Source organism: Mastomys coucha, unplaced genomic scaffold (assembly GCF_008632895.1).
Source record: "Mastomys coucha isolate ucsf_1 unplaced genomic scaffold, UCSF_Mcou_1 pScaffold15, whole genome shotgun sequence".
Classification (NCBI taxonomy): Eukaryota; Metazoa; Chordata; class Mammalia; order Rodentia; family Muridae; genus Mastomys; species Mastomys coucha.
The window spans coordinates 23,324,726-23,341,790 of NW_022196897.1; the positions used below are offsets into that span (position 1 = coordinate 23,324,726).

At 43.0% G+C, this 17,065-nt stretch overlaps 1 protein-coding gene and 1 long non-coding RNA gene across 10 annotated transcripts in view; one reads left to right on the forward strand and one right to left on the reverse strand.

The window, feature by feature from the left end:
• LOC116090065 overlaps positions 1-10,203 on the forward strand; it is a 13,507-nt gene extending 3,304 nt beyond the window's left edge. Inside the window, exon 3 of the long non-coding RNA XR_004118534.1 lies at positions 9,947-10,203. This is a non-coding gene — a long non-coding RNA (uncharacterized LOC116090065). The remainder of the gene's footprint in view (positions 1-9,946) is intronic.
• LOC116090063 (N-acetyllactosaminide alpha-1,3-galactosyltransferase-like) overlaps positions 1-15,471 on the reverse strand; it is a 28,810-nt gene extending 13,339 nt beyond the window's left edge. For 3 of the 9 annotated variants that reach the window (XM_031370000.1, XM_031369996.1, XM_031369995.1), the window contains exons 1-6: positions 14,361-15,471; positions 9,723-9,794; positions 9,055-9,138; positions 8,156-8,188; positions 3,923-3,973; positions 1,702-1,845 (exon numbers count right to left, since the gene is read on the reverse strand). In XM_031370000.1, coding sequence (XP_031225860.1) covers positions 1,702-1,845; positions 3,923-3,973; positions 8,156-8,188; positions 9,055-9,131 — 305 coding nt within the window. In that variant the 5' untranslated portion in view covers positions 9,132-9,138; positions 9,723-9,794; positions 14,361-15,471. Of the gene's footprint in view, positions 1-1,701; positions 1,846-3,899; positions 3,974-4,363; positions 4,643-5,711; positions 5,962-8,155; positions 8,189-9,054; positions 9,139-9,722; positions 9,795-10,115; positions 10,174-10,869; positions 10,915-14,270 lie in introns of those variants that run through there. The other 6 variants (XM_031369999.1, XM_031369998.1, XM_031369997.1 and 3 more) reach the window with 6 other exon arrangements.
• Between the last annotated feature and the right edge of the window lie 1,594 nt (positions 15,472-17,065).

Below are 17,065 nucleotides of genomic sequence, written 5' to 3' on the forward strand. Positions count from 1 at the left end.
TGGCTGTCCTGGAACTCACTCTGTAGACCAGGCTAGCCTCGAACTCAGAAATCATCCTGCCTCTGCCTCCCAAGTGCTGGGATTAAAGGCATGTGCCACCATCACCCAGCAATATGCTCCAGGTTCTTAAGCTCTACTAATTGACTACCTCTCCAGTCTTGACCTACTGGGTATTTAAGAGTGTGTCATTCACATGAACGAATAAAGAAATGTAGGAGGGTGGTGCACGCATGAAAAGATCTGAAAGAGGAAAAGGGCTAATGGGAGTAGAGAGAAGAAAACAGGAGAGGATAGTGGAGAAGATAAATATGGGTTGTTTTATTTCATATACAGAATTAGAACATAGTGGAGTAGGGTGGCAGATTAGAATAATGAGAGGTGAGTTTGAGCACAGTGCACTGACATACTGTAGAGAAATGTAACAAAACCCATGATTTTGTGTGCTAAGTTAAAAAAAAAGTGTTGCTTAATTCAATGTTCACATATTTGTGAGTTTTCCTTATTTTATCCTAAAATTAATTTTTGAAAATTTCATTCCCATATGATATTTGGTTCAATTTCAGTTTTTTATTTATTTCCACTCTTGTGATTTAAACATGGTCAACCACAAAGAATATTTCACACACATGGAAAGGACATTTGTTGAGTGGACTATTCTATATATGTTTTTGTAATATTAAATGTGTACACTAGAAAGAGGCAGTATAAAGAAAGAGAGAAGCGTTGCTAAGCCACAATGTTGTTGAAAGATCTGCTAACCTTGAACAGAGATGCCAAGAATTAGCCTGTCTCTCCTGAGCAGCTCGGACAGTGTGGAGCGGCACACCTCAGCGGCTGCCCCTCCACTGGCCGCCTCAGACTCTCCTCACATTTTGAACATGTAGTACAGAGTCTGAAGTCTGCAGGTTGCATTCGTATGCCCAACTTGATGTCTTCACAATGTGATGATGGTTCACAGTTTGTACCTGGCAAATAGTTTTCAAAGTTTCATGTTTGATTTGCAATATGTCCTAATTTCACCGAACTCAACTCTCTCTCTTTCTCTCTCTCTGTTAATATTTATTGTCTATAGGTCAGCCCAGTGTCTGCATCCTTCTATCTTTAAATGGAAATATTTCATTGCATTTGTTTTCCTTTTTAAATAGTTGACTTTTTATGGCTTTGGTTTTCTATTTTATTAGGAGGAATTCAGCATGGGTTTGCTTTTGCTTTAAAATCACTGGATGGTTTTTATATGCCTGGTTTTTTTTTAACATTATTATTAATGGTCAGAAAATGTAGCATATAAGAATCCTGCTGTGTAAAATCACAGCTACCTTATTTTGTTGTATTCCTGTGACAGTCAATACATACAGGTGAGTGGGAGTTTCTGAAAGCAGTTACTTATCACTTGTAGGTGCATAGTAGGTAGGAAAATACTGGAGTAAATACAGAGATAATGGAAAGTGCTATACACTTGTATTAAGGTAATTGGTAAAAGGCCCATGAAATTAAGTTAATATTGGAGGGAAGACTGTGAAAATCAGATCATAGAAGGAAGCTGAGAGATTGGGTTGCTTCTGTGTGGACAAGTAGGTGGTGGTATTGTGAATTATGGCAAGAATTGGCTTAGAGAGAATAATTATAAAGAAGATTCAATAGATCATCTCCTATTTTCTACAATGAAAAGCCTGAGTTTAAAAGACACTTGATGTTACCTACCTTCCCACTGCAAACACGATCAACCCCACGGTAACTGGATGCTTTTTATAATAATTTGCCAAGACTAATTCATTGTAAGTGTTGGTCCACACAATTGGAGCTGACCAGTTAGTAACTCTCTTGCCCATTTGTGTAGAGTCCATTCTGTATTTGTAAGAAAGACAGAATTTTAAAGTGAAACAGTTAATCCTAAAACATCAGGAGGGATACTGACAATGCCTAATGCCTTGTATCTGAAGGCAGCATCCCATTATGTCTAACCCAAAGTCTTGACAGTTCTGATAAACTAGGGAAGCATCATATCAGAAATGACCACATCAAATAGTCAGGAATGTGAGACAATTGTGAGTTCAAGGTCAGCATGGGGTATAGATTGAAACTAGGTCTCAAGAAGGTAGATAGATAGAGGTGGCTGGAGAGATGATGGCTCAGTGGTTAAGAGCACCAACTGCTCTTCCAGAGGTCCTGAGTTCAATTCCCAGCAACCACATAGTGGCTCACAGCAATCTGTAATGGAATCAGGTGCCCTCTTCTGGTGTGTCTGAAAACAGCTATAGTGTGCCCATATACATAAAATAAATAAATCATTCTTTAAAAAAAGAAGATAGATAGACAGACAGATAGATAGATAGATAGATAGATAGATAGATAGATTAGATTAGATTAGATAGATAGGGAAAAAGAAGGAAAGAAAGAAAAGGACTAAAAGATGGTCCAGACATTAAGAGTGTATGCTGCTATTGCAGAGAACCATGGTTTACTTTCCAATACTGGGGTGGCTCCCAACCTTCTCTAATAGGTCACTCCATTCATGTGTACAACCACATATTTATATAATTTTAAATTATAAATATATAATTTCACATGTATTAAGAAGTGATAATTATATATAATATATAATTTATAATTAGCATGAAATTAATATATAGTAATAGCATATGTATTATATATAACATGTATAAGTTTTATATAATGTGCATTATATAATATATAGCATTGTGTTATGTAATATAAAATATATTTATATAACTATATAATAATTAATATATTATATATTATTATACAATATAATATCCTTTCCTAATATATATGGGAAAATATATGTAAATATGTATATGTGTGTAAAGTACAAAAGGTTTTTATTTCCTCCATTTTGAGATGATAATATAATTTCTTCATTATTATTCTCCCCTCTCTATACTCCCATATTCATCTCCTTACTTTCTCTCAAAATCATGGCCTTTTTTGTTATTAATTGTTGTTGAATATAAATGTATACTGAATTCCATAACTACACAAATGTAATGTATATATACATTAGGAAAGAAAAGGGAAGAAGGCAGCAGGGCAGACCTTTATGTAAGTATGCACTTACAGTTAAGTAGAAAACATGAAAGGAAGGCCAGGGAATGCTTGTGCGCAGATTTATCCCTGTGCTCAGGATGAGAGCCGTATATAAGCCCTTTTTCCTGGTGATGAAACCTTCCTCTGGTTTAGTTCTATCTTCACACTTGGAATGGAATTTCCTGGTGACCTTAATCCAAATGATTGCTTGAGGGGCTTGGAATGCAAAGTGCTTGGACACATCTAATTATGTGTGCTCAAAATGATGAGCACAATATAATTAGAAACATATTGGGCCTGAAACAGGCTATTACTATTAACAATTTTATTTTGAGTGACAGCATCCTGACTCCCCAAGCTTTACATTTCAGGAGCCTTGTACACTGGAAGGGTAGAACATGCCAGGAAGTTAGGGATAATCAACCCAGAACACTTTTTATATGTTAGTTTTCACTTTTGATATAATATTTGAATCTTTTAAAAAGATTTTGACTGCTTACAAGTTTAGAAATCAGGATTAATGACCATAAACAGGCATGTTACTTTATATATAAGTTTGTTTCACATATACAATAGCAGCTGTATTTATTTCAGCTAATGCAAACAGTTGTAAATCAAGTTTTAAGTAGCAAGATCACTCAAAGGCGGGACTGGGGAGAGGGCTCAGTGTGGTCAAGAGCACTTGATGCTCTGACAGAACACTCCAGTCCAGTCCCCAGCACCCACATTGGTAGCTCATTGCCCTCTGTAACCCCAGCCAGTTCCAGCCCTCCTCTGGCCTCCTTGGTTCCAGGCACACACATTCCCAACAGTAGCACTGATGCTGTCTGTCAACATTCGTGAATTAACCTCACAGATGCAAGACGGGCGTTCTTACGTGGCGTTAAACCAGTCTGAGAGCTGGAGTTCTGGTTGGTTTTTCAGAGACCTAAAAGAAAGATAAAAGATATAAAATTCACAATGAGCAATCCTGATGAGTGCCAATAGCGATGGCACTGGGGACCCTGCCTCCCAGCAGCCCGGACCCTGACACCCAGCAGCCTGGACCGTGACGTCCAGCAGCCCTCATGGCTTTCCATAGTTCTCTTGCTCAGTCATCTAGTTCAGAGAGAATTTATAGCTCCCTCAACTTCCTGTCATCCCACTTTCAAATTTACTCTGGATTGTTTTGTACGAGACAGGATCTTACTATAAAGCCCTGGCCAGCCTCGAACTCACAGAAATCTGACTGCCACAGCTTTGCCCTACCTCTATGTTTGGTTTTGTTTTAATAGTGGAAAGAGATACTTCCTTTGCTAGATGAGCATTAAATAAATACCTTATTTGCTGAAGAGTCTTCATCTGAGACCTGACAACCATTTTTAGGAGGGTTTCTCTGAGACATTCCTCTTTCTCCATGTGACGTCTTTTTGGCACTGCCCTGTGGCTTCAGGGTTTTTTTACATATGACCTGGTCTTCTCCAGGAATTTAATCCTTGACTATTCCACTGTGTTCTGGAGGTCTTGAGTTTTTGGACACCTCGCAGTGAAGTGTTTAATGCTGCCATCTCACCTCCAGGCCTCCTTTTATAGCTTTATCCCATTGAACATGTGTGCACTGCCAAGGCATAACAGGAGTCACTACCCTCCGAGGGCCCCTGGAAGCCCAGGATTAAATCCTCAGGGATTTACTTTTATGTCTATCACCTACCTCCACCCCCTGCCACCATCTTCAAGCCTCATTATCTCCTTCTGAGCCATTGGGACAGCTTCCTAATTGGCCTCAGTGTGGGATGTGTGTGTGTGTGTGTGTGTGTGTGTGTGTGTGTGTGTCTGTCTGTCTGTCTGTCTGTCTGTCGTTTGGTGCTGAGTAGTCCCATGGCCTCATACTTGCTAAATAAGCACTCTATCTTGAGCTATATTCCCAACTCAGAAGACTTAAAAGTCTTTGTAGGATGAAAACAAAGCTGAAGGGAAGTAAATGTCAAGAGGAGAATACAATGAACGTCCATACACCCATCTTCCGGAATTAGCAGGCTGTTGCCTCTCTGCCCCCTTCCAATCTAGAGAATGCTCTAGATTTTTGCATTGCCCCTCATATTGTGCTATGGAAGCCCCGAGCTTACTATGCCATTCTTCATTTTCACAGTGTTCATTTCCACACTCCTACGGCCACAAGTTTCCCATGACCCATCTTTTATACTGTTCCAGTCATGTCTCTTACTGGACACCTATCATAGTTTTTCTCCTTCAGTGGTCTTTTTCAAGTTTCTTTAATCATACTGCAACTTGAACCAATGGATTTGCATGTAGCTTTCAGATTTGTTTCAAGTTACCCTTTCCTAAGGAAATATTTCCTAATTTGTTGGGTAAGGTTAGAGTTCTGCTACTATAGCTTATACTTTTTGAATACTATCTGAAGTGGAAATTTCTGGTTCCTTTGAAGATGCAGTTGTGTCATGTGATGTTTTCATGGAAACTGTCTTATAAGACAATGTTTTTGCTGAAGCAGGCACGTGGGGGGATGTTTGGCTAGGAAGAGACACGTGGTGTTTTTCTGGAAGGTGCCTGGGAAAAGGGCATGTGATATTTTGCTAGAGTGGATGCTTGAGAGAACGTATGATGTTTGGAAAGGGTATAAATATAACCCAACAGACAGTGGATGATGCCATGTGGTATTGGTTCACCTTGCCACTCTTTGCTGGGTTTCGTTGGGCTTTGCCAATGCTGTGTCATTGGTTTGTGTTGAGTTCTTCACTGATCATCATTTGTTGTGACTTCATAGAGAAAAATGCACCAAAGAACTTCTAATGGTGTTCCGGCAGGTTCCGGCAGGTTCCGGCAGGTTCCGGCAGGTTCCAGCAGGTTCCGGCAGCTTCCCCAGATGCAGGCTGATTGGCAGAGCCTCATGGTTTCTTCCAGATGGAACTGCCGTCTCTGATTTGTGAACAGTGATTGTGAGTGGATCCAGCTACCACTGCTGATTTGTGTGAACTGAACTGCTGCTATCCTGACAATAGCCCTCAAAGAACTATTTCTAAACAGGTCTACATCTCCCCTTCCCCCAATTAATCTTTCCTTTCCACTACCTCAGGTGGGTGATGGGCTAGAAGGGAGGTTAAAGCATTTAAGAATCCTTATTAAACTAGGTTTTAAAAAGTATAGGCCTGCCGGTCAGTGGTGGCACACGCCTTTAATCCCAGCACTTGGGAGGCAGAGGCAGGCGAATCTCTGAGTTCGAGGCCAGCCTGGTCTACAGAGTGAGTTCCAGGACAGCCAGGGCTACACAGAGAAACCCTGTCTCGAAAAAACAAAACAAAACAAAACAAAACAAAACAAAAAGTATAGGCCTACAACTTCCTTAATTCCTTTTTAATTTATTTCCTATTTTACACATGTGAAGATAGATACTATCATTGTTATCATAATTTTCATGCCCATTTTACTAGATAAAGAAATTGAGGCACAAAGCTTTTTCATGATCCTACTCAAAGCCACAGGCATTGAAAGCCCAGTAATTCTCCTGACTCATCTTTTTCCTCTTTGATACCCACTCTAATGGTAGCCCAGATATAACAGCACCGGGGAGAGTTAGTCTTGAGTTGGTAGAGGGACTAGGCAGGCATGGAGCTGTGTTGTGCCATAAGGTTATCTCAAAGATGTGACCAACCTACAATATTCAACTCAAACTCTGACTGCCATTGCCTGTAAATGGTGTGTATTGGTATGTTAGGTTAAAGAATTCCAATACTAAGAGAATTAATGATAATAGAAAGAATTATTATTGTTGTTAAGTGTGATAGTAAATACATTTTCCAGGACTGGACATGGGCTTACACCTTTAGTCCCAGCACTTAGGAAGCAGAGGCAGGCACATCTCTGAGTTCCAGGACAGCCTGGTCTACAGAGTGAGTTCCAGGACAGCCAGGGCTACACAGAGAAACCCTGTATCAGAAAATAAATTTAAAAAAATTCCAAGAAATATATTAGCCCATTCCTTCCTCCACACTCTGCTGCAGTTGGCATTCCTTGGATGTTGGCATCTTTGAATGTTTTAACCCTTGAATCCTTGCAGGAGACCAGTTCTGTTTCATATGAACAGCTGAAAGTCTCCTGTTAACTGGTTATTAAGACAGGTTCTTGTATATCCCGGATTGGCCTCAAACCCACTATGGAACTTAATAACATTGAGCTCCTCATCCTTCTGCCTCCATTCTGAGTACTGGGGTCACAAGCAAGCACTACTGTACACCAAACCCACTCCTTTTTAACATACTGCTTTCACGCTCAGCCTAGGTAGACCTGGTCCTCTCAGGATGTTATAAGTCACAGAACTATCAGGAGACCCAGCTCCTAGTCACAGGAGGCATCAGAACGTAAAGCTGCTGCCCATCACCGTGGGTTCCCATGACAGCCCTCTCAGAATCCATGACTGTGTGGCCACTGCAATCTCCTGAGAGCCTTTAATTATCACTGCTTTCATGTTTGACATTATATGATAATTACATCATTTTTCCTTTCCCTTTCCTTCCTACCAACCTTCCCACACACCCCCTTCTTGCTGTATTCCAAACTCATGGCCTTGTAAGTATGTTTTCAGGGATGACCACTTGCTATCAGAAAACCAGTTGGTGTGCTCTTCCCTAGGTAAGACTATTTCTCCTGTGCTCAGCATTTCTTAATTGTGTGTGGCTCTTTGTAGAGCTGGGGCCTTGTGATTCCTCCTTCCCCTGCCATTCACTTGGCCATGTCTATTGGTGTCCTCCTTGTTTAGCTCATGTTTAGGCAGACATGTTGGGGAGACTTTCTGGGTGTGGCTTCTGATGGTCTTCAACCAAGTCTTGGACCTGTGTGCCTGCACAGAGCTCACAAGCAGGAAAGGTTAGTGGGGCCTAAGCTCTGTCTCCTGTTAGTGCATTGCTCCTAGCCAGTTCCCAGGCCCCCCATCAAATATGGCTGACTACCCACTTGTTTTCCTTTGATTCCTGGCACTCCAAATTTAGCTGTCACCAAGATGTGTTTATCACATGGTGCTCTTTTAGCCTGACCACAGGAAGCATGGATCATGGATACATCAACCAACTTTGTCCACAAAGGACAAGTCATACCATACTTGTAAATAAAAACTTACCAGCACTGATATGTCATCTGCAGTTTATTTATGCTTAGGAGAAATAAAGAAAAAAGCAATGTATTAGCTATATTTTCACAAATCATCTAGCTCTCTTATTAACTAATGTTTCAAAATACACTGTTGGAATTATATCACTGATTGTTCAGATAATGTAGTGAACGTGATGAAGACCATTAAAGTGAACCCCATGTGCTATATATTCATGTATTCCTTGCCATGCTGGACACTGAACTCGGGGTCTTGTTTGTGCTGGGCAGAGTTCCACCACCAAGCTAAAATTCCCCCACCCCCTTTGCTACATCTTTAGGAAACAATATGCCCGCTGCCTCATAGTTCTCAGAGACAAATATATGAGAAAAATTAGCATCATTAGCAGAAACTTGTTAAATAGCTAAGAAAGCGTTCTGCTTCTTTCACATTTATGGAGTGAATACATTTTGCTCCGGAAGTCACCAACAGTAAAGAGGATGATGTCACCTGTTTCCAAACAGCAGATCTTCTTTAACATATTTTCTGAACATTATTGCGGCCACAGTAAGCGGCAGTTTCACACTCCTGCTCTTATAACCCTCCCCAACCACAGTGGACACAGGGATTCTCTGCCTGGAACTAGCTCCATAGAACACACTGGCCTCAGAGATCCGCCTGCCTCTGCCTTGCAAGTGCAGGGATTAAAGGCGTGCGCCACTACGCCTGGTTATCTATAGAATTTTCTTTAACCTTTGATATCATTAGAAACAAAGCATTGGGACAGAGGGCTCTACTTATGGAAACAGGCATGAGTATAATTCACTTATATTTGGATCTGCACATTTGGCTGATTTCCTTAAGGGGCAAATCCTGGAACTTTCTGACCCACCAGATTCTGATCAATACAACATTAAGTTTTCAGTTACCTGAAAGGGTTTTCTCTGTACTGGGCATAGAGAGACATTAAGACCAACAGCACTAGGATTAATATTTTGTATCTCATTTGTTTCCTGGAAGAAAAAGAAAAAGATAAAAGTTGAGTATCTCCAGAGTAAGACGTCAGAAACCCCTTGTATACAGCGAGCCGTGGGAGACCCCGTGTATACAGAGTGAACTGTGGGAAACCCCGTGTATACAGAGTGAACTGTGGGAAACCCTGTGTATACAGAGTGAACTGTGGGAAACCCTGTGTATACAGAGTGAACTGTGGGAACACCGTGTATACAGCGAGCTGTGGGAAATCCCATGTATACAGAGTGAACTGTGGGAAACCCCATGTATACAGCAAGCCGTAGGAGACCCTGTGTATACAGAGTGAGCTGTGGGAAACCCCGTGTATACAGAGTAAACTGTGGGAAACCCCGTGTATACAGACTGAGCTGTGGGAAACCCCGTATATACAGATTGCGCTGTGGGAAACCCCATGTATACAGCGAGCTGTGGGAAACCCAGTTCATTCAGAGTAAGCTTGGCCATGTTTCTCCAGGACGCTGACTAGCAGTAGTGCACTGTGGCTCCTTGGATATTAACATTCTCCTCATTTTAAAGCACATTGTGGGATATGAGTCAAAGAGCTAGTTATGAAAATACCTACCTATATGAGGTTTGGGCTAAGGGCTACTTGGGCCAACCTTCAGCAGCTTCTTTCTCTTTCTACTCTCAGCTTCTGTGAATGAAATAAGGGAAATCCCATGACTGCGAGTCTATAATCCTTATCAAGAGAAGTTTACTTAGTGTCATTAGCTATCAGGGGCTACGGTGGTGTATACAGAATGACGGCTCCACGTTAACCAAACGTTAACTCCTTTTCACACCCAGAAATCACCCTAACTACACCTGCGTATTATGGGCTACTCATCATCAACTACATGCCGTAGGACCCCTGCAAACTACAGAAGAGCACCCCTACATTGCACTGTGGATCTGAACTCTCCTCAGCGTCCTCACTGTGCTGTATTTCCCCGACACAACTCCCCTAATCTCTTACCGACAGTCCTCATTGAATGCCAAATACTGAGACTTTCCAACTTTGACTCCAAAGACTTCTGCAGCAATAAAGGAAATAGTTAATTCCTTTCAGAGCCGTGTTATTGTAATGATCACAGCCAGAAGGGTAATGGGATTGATAGCAGCAGGAGACATATGCTCCTTCTCCAGAGTAACTGACTATGAACTTAGTGTAGTGTGCTGCCTAGAGGCTCATGTATATCGTGTAAGTTATCCATACAGTCCCCTTCGATTTTCAGCCATGTAGGTTACAAACTCGCCAAGCATGTAAGGTTTCCATTTTATCCCAGGGTTCACAGAGGCACCCATGAGGGGATCAGTGCAAGCTTGAGATCTGACTGGAATCCACGGTGAGATCTGAGCTCAAAAGCAAACAAAAGGCCTAGACCTGAGTTCAACCCCCAGTACTTACTCTCTCTCCCTCTCTCTCTCTCTCTCTCTCTCTCTCTCTCTCTCTCTCTCTCTCTCTCTCTCTCTCTCTCTCTCTCTCTCTCCAGTATGTTGCACTGGATGGCAGGAACTCACTCTGTACACCAGGATAGCCTAGAACTCACAGAGATCCTCCTGCCTCTGCCTCATGAACTCTAGGATTAAAGGCATGTGTCATCGTGCCCAGTGTAAAGTCTTTTTAAAAAGTTAAAAATTATGTTAATCCACCCCAAATGAAATTGTTTGTGTATCTAAAAGTGAGCTAGATGTCAGTCAGTTTGGCTGAAATTAAAACAACCTCTCACCTACTATTTTCCCAGACCACGAAGTAACTCAAGATGTCATCACAGACCCTTACCACGCCTGGTCGAGTAGTTCGAGAAGGCAGCGTGAATGTTTGAAAGCGAGTCCAATGTGAGGCTTGTTGTCAATTCACACTTTTGTGATTTATCATTCTAGTCTTTTGTGGATGATGATGTCACCTGAGTCCCTGGAGGATGAATCAGGTGGCTGTGATCTTAACATGTCGCATGCTGGGGTTTATTTTTCATAACCAGAAGAATAGATGTCTTGCATTAATTTACTTACTCACTTTATGTCCCCATTGCAGCCCCCCTCCTCCCAGTCCCCTCTTCACACAGCCATTCCCCCACGGCCTGTCCCCTCCTCCCCTGAGAACCCACCCTGGCGCACCAAGTCTCTGCAAGACTAGACACATCCTGTCCCACCTAAGCCAGCCAAGGCAGCACAGGTAGGGGACAGATCCACAGGCAGGCAGCAGAGTCAGGCACAGCGCTCCAGAAGACCAGAGTTTGACCGTTTTTTATTTAAACGTATTTGTTTGAGAATTTTATACATGACTCCTCTGTTTACATTATTTCCTCCTCTTTAACTCCTTCTATGTCTTCCTCCACACTCCCTCTCATTTATAATAACATCCTCTATCAATAAATATATATATTTACATATGTACATAAACTCCATTAACTCCATTAGTGTCATACCAGGCAGCAAATCTCATAAAAGAGATTTATTGGAGGGATGAATCCAGGGAGAAGAGAGATGAAACCAGGGGGTGGAGGGATGAATCCAGGAGGAGGAAGATGAATCCAGGGGGAGGATGATGAATCCAGGGGGGGAGGAGGGATGAATGCAGGGGGAGGAGGAGGAATCAGGGTTACTGACTCTGTTCCTGGGAGATGTCAGCATGAACCGAGCAAACATAGGATTTCTTAGGGAGTGGAGATTTCAAGGGCAGAGATTTCCAGGGTATGGATTGGTGGGTGTGATGGTTTGTATATGCTTGGGCCAGAGAGTGGCACTGCTGGGAGGTGTGGCATTGTTGAATTAGGTGTGGCCTTGTGGGTGTGGGCTTTAATATCCTTGTCCTAGCTGCCTGGGAGTCAGTATTCTGCTAGCAGCCTTCAGATGAAGATGTAGAACTCTCAGCTCCTCCTGGATGCTGCCATATTCCTGCCTTGAGGAAAATCAACTGGACCTCTGAATCTGTAAGCCAGCCCCAATTAAATGTTATCCTTTATAAGACTTGTCTTGGTCATGGTGTCTGTTCATAGCAGTAAAACCCTATCTAATACGCTGGGATTTCAAGTCCCACCAAGTGAACTCATTGAGACCAAATGGGAAGCTCTGGGATTGATGGATTTTCCTGTTCAGGGATTGGTGGCTCTTTGGTTTAGACTTTTTATCTAAAATTAGAAAATTCTCTGGAGTGGCTGGAGAGACCACTTTTGTGACAGTCACGGGGGCTGAACATGTTATGACAGAGAGGTCTGGGGGAGGGGCCTAGGAACTCCTCAGATCAGCGCCTGGCCACTTTCCTGCCTTGATGGTTTACAACATTTACAAAGTTATCAAAGTGTACAAAGAGTCCACCCCAGGAAAGCCTTTCCCTGCCTCTGGAGTCAGCATGAATAGCCAACAGAACTCCCTCCTATTGAACAAGCCTTAAGTCCAATTAGACAGCTGTTGATTACCCCTAAGATAAAAGGGTCACTACTCCACTCTTGGGAGTTGTATTCAGGTTCCCTAACAGAACTGATAGGATGGCGTATATGTGCGTGCAATCCATTGGTTCTCTTCTTCGGACAAACCTTGCCTTAGTTACTGTTCTATTGCTTGAAGAGATACCATGATCAAAGCAACTCTCCTAAAAGAAAGCGTGTCAATGGGACTGGCTTACATCTTCAGCGTTTTAGCCCATCATCATTGTGACAGGCAATAGCAGTATGATGGTGGTACACAGGCAGACACAGTGCTGAGACACAGCTGAGAGCTGCGTTCTGATCCTCAGGCAGCAGGAAGAGTAGTCCTGGGCCTGGCTTGCTTTGGAAACCTCAAAGCCCACCCCAGTGACACGCTTCCTCCAACTAGACCACACTTTCTAATCCCCCTCAAGTAGTGCCACTCCCTGGTGACTAAGCATTCAAACATATGAATCTAAGGGGTCTACTCTTATCACACCATCACACTGACTAATATACTTTCGCTGCCCCCTTGAGTCAATGTGCTGCTTCACCCAGAAAACCCGAGTACAAGAAGTTAGAGGAGAAAAACAAGGACTTTTACAGATTTACTAGAAAACTCTATCAAAGTGAACGAGCCATAGGATTCTTAGCCAAGCAACAGAATTTCAAAAACAATTGACATTCTAGAACTTCAGAATATGTATTTGAGCCAGAGTATGTATTTGGGGCAGAAGAAAACGTGAAGAAAATTTCTGACCTAAAAGATGATTATTAAGTCTAGCTGGGATTGAAGAGATGGCTCAGTGGTTAAGAACACCAGCTGTTCTTCCAGAGGTCCTGAATTCAATTCCAGCAGCAACAGGGTGTCTCACAAACATCTGTAATGAGATCTGATGTTCCCTCTGTCATGTACACACACATGCAAATACAGCATTCACATACATAAATGAATAAATCCTTTTTTAAAAGTTTATCATGTGTATATAACTGGTTTCATAGATAAAGTGGGATTGACCAGCAAGATGGCTCAGTAAGTAGGGGTGCTTGCTGCTAAGCCTGAGGACCTGAGTTCAGTCACTGGGACCTATACAGTAAAACAAGAGAACTGATTCCCTCAAGTTGTCCTATGATCTCTACCGGGGATCTTCACACAAATAAAAAGATAAAACTAATTTAATTAAGCAGAAATCAAATTTAACCAAAAATTTCCAAATTCAATTTATAAGAAAATGATTAATATAGAAGCTGAAGAACTTTAATAAATCCCAAACCAAAACAAACAAAAAAGCCCAACAAACCAAAATGACAACATCAAAATAAAAACCATGCACAAAGAGCAAATTGTTCTAATATAACAGCAGTCATGTCCAAGCTTCCAAGACGTTATAACAGTCACTCAGGAAACTTTTAAACCCCCGACTGTCTATGGGGCACACCAAGACAACTGAACAGTAGCAATCTTTGGGATGAGACCCAGATATGAATATTCTCAATCCAGGAAATTCCAAGATTCAGCCAATTGTAGATTGTGAATAAATGCTGTGTCCCCTGCCACTAAGAAAGACAAAAACTCCCTTGGGGCTGCCATTGGACTCTGGAGACAGTGTTCCACATCAGGGCATGTTCAATTGTCTCCTGCCTGCCTGATAAATATACAAATAGTTTCTTCCCAAGGAACTCTGGAGGAGGTCTTCAGATGGTCCCCGCTATTGGGATGTTACCTTATCCAGTGGATGCTGATGACCAGTGTCACCTATATAGTTGAGTAGCTTTGAGAGGGATGGGACAGGAAGTTGAAGGCTACAGCTCACCTTGACGAACACTTGAAGCAAGAGCCACTGGATTCCAGATCACTTCTTAGAATGTGTGTGGAATTGCTACCACAAAATACCAGAGGGTAGGTGTTTTACAAAAAGAAAAAACTGTGGCCTCCAGCTCCAGACATCCAAGAACATGTCAACGGAATCCACTCAGCTTCTGGTGAGAGCCTGTGGCAGTAAGCCAGAGACACTTTGTGTAGAGGAGCATAGGTTTGAGTGATGGAAGGGAGCTGTCGGGCCTGCTAACAACCGTGTCACAGAAGCCCATCTCCAGAGCAACCGCTCACTCACAGAAAAGCATTAATCCCTATTCAGTACCTGACACAACACTGCCCACGGGGCCCAAACCTCAATGTGAGCTTCCTGGGGAGAACCATGTCTCAACCATACCGCACATTCAAACAGTAGCACCCTTTGAGCACATGAGCAATGCGTCTCTCGTTTAAGTCAGCATTAAAATTACCCTCTTGATCACCTATGCCTTTTTTTTTTTCTTAATTTTTTTTTTAAATTAACTGTGGTACATTTAGGGTTGATTTTAGCTTACTGTTTATTTCACAAACTGCACAGCACACCTATAGCACCACTAAGTTACACAGCTAGTTCCATTTATATGTAGAATTAACAGCCTTTCTACAAACGATGCTGCCTTCAGTGGCACCAGACTGTTTCAGAAACTGGTTCTCTTTGGAAGTCCTGCCCTCTGGTGTCCACTAGAGGGAACTGCATTGTCTGAGCTCTGAATTCTAGGGAAGAAAAGCAAGTGGAGCTTTAGAGTTTCCCACACAGGCAAACAGATGTTTCTGTTAGTGAACTCTGAAAGAATGTAACACCAGAACCCTCAAGATTGGCACTAATGACATTTCTTGAGATGAGGTGAAATTTGCCACCCTGTGCAGTGTGACTCACTTAGCAGTGTCCTTGTATCCACCCACTACATGCCAGTAGCACCCACACTCATGAACCAGTTAGGACAAGCAAAAAATGCAGCCACTGCCATTGCCTGCCACTGGCTGCGAGGGCTGGGAGGGAAGTGAGTCCCAAACTGAGAGCTGCTGATGAGCTGCTGCTGGGACAAATGGAGGTCGGGCCTTGCTGCCCTCCCAGCAGCATGAAACCCTGTTGGCCATGCCACTGGCACAGAGCCTCAACCTGAACCCAAGTTGAAACCCCTGAGATGTCAGCTTGTGAACCACAGGAAGAAGGATCTGTCTGCTGGACCACGGAGGGGAAATCATAGCATCAGGAAAGTGAGGGAACTGGTCACGCTGCATCTCCAGTCAGGAAGCAGAGAGAGAGAGAGATGCTGATGCTCTGACAACCTTCTCCTTTTTATTCAGTCTGGGACCCCACATTGACTGGTGTCATCCAGTTAGAGTGGGCCTTGTTACCTCAGTCCACCCAAGCTAGCAACTCCCTTGTAGACAAGCCCAAGGTCTTTTACATTGGAAGTGGGGAGCGTGTCAGGGCTGGAACGATGGATCAGCTGATAAAGTGTCTGCCACATAAACATTAATCTTATTCCTGAGAACACACATAAACTGTCTAGGTGTGAGGGCATGCAGCTGGAGTCCAGCCAGTCTATCCAATCAGCGATCTCCATTTAGGTTTAGTGCCAGCCAGTCTAGCCAGTCAGCGAGCCCCATTCAGATCAGTAAGACCCTGGCTCAAAAGACTGGGTGGAGAACAACTGAGTTAGACATCTGATGCCAACCCCTGGCCTCCACAGGCAGGCATACATACACGCACAAAGACAAGCAGGCAAAACACATGCATTCATACACACACACACACACACACACACACACATTTCTTCTGAGGCATGATGGGAATAGATGCTGCTGCGTTCCCCTACTCTTTTAGTAGATTCCTGTGAGGCAGTGCCTGTGAGGAGCTGGTTGGTGGCAAAGGCGCAGAGCATCTTGGACCTTGAGGACCTCCCAATCCTAGAGCAGTCCAATAGAATGTCTCCCTTACAAAAGGAAGCTTCACTCCAGTCCAAGCCTGGTTTCACAGGCTTGTGAAGCCTAAAGGCAGCACAGATCTTAGATAAGGCTGGAGCCAGGCAAGCTTGTCCCCACTTGTTTCCCTCAGTGGCATTGCTCTCAATCCCTCCCTACTGTTTTATCCTGAAGCTGCCCCACCTTCAGCTAGTGTAAGGATTGAGCAAACAGGGACACCTCATAAAAATACCGGGAAGCCAGGAATGTCCATTAAGCTTAAAGTCAGAGAGCTTCAAAAGAGTTTACTGATCAAACATCCATCCCCAGGAGATGCCCTAATTGCGGGGAGTAATGCTCATTCCAGGAAATGTCCCCTGTAGGGGGTGGGTCTACCCCAATCCCTTCTACGTGCAACAGGTATCTATGAAACTGTAAGCCAGCCCCAATTAAATGTTTTCTTTTATAAGAGGTGCCTTGGCTATCTCCTTCAGACACCCTAAGACAGAAGTACCTAGGCTCAGGCTATCCCTCAGGCAGTCACTCCCTCTCACCAGATGGAAAATACCAATGACTCCTGCCAAGATAATCCTCTGCAAACACAGCACTCATTTTCATAGAAATCAGATTCCCTAGAGACCAGATTGCTGGGGACAGGAGAGCCACGTCCTGGGTGAACACAGGGCAGCCAGACAGTGCTCTCAACAACTGTTATCTTTTCATGCAGGCTCTGCCAGGCAATCTCGTATGTACACA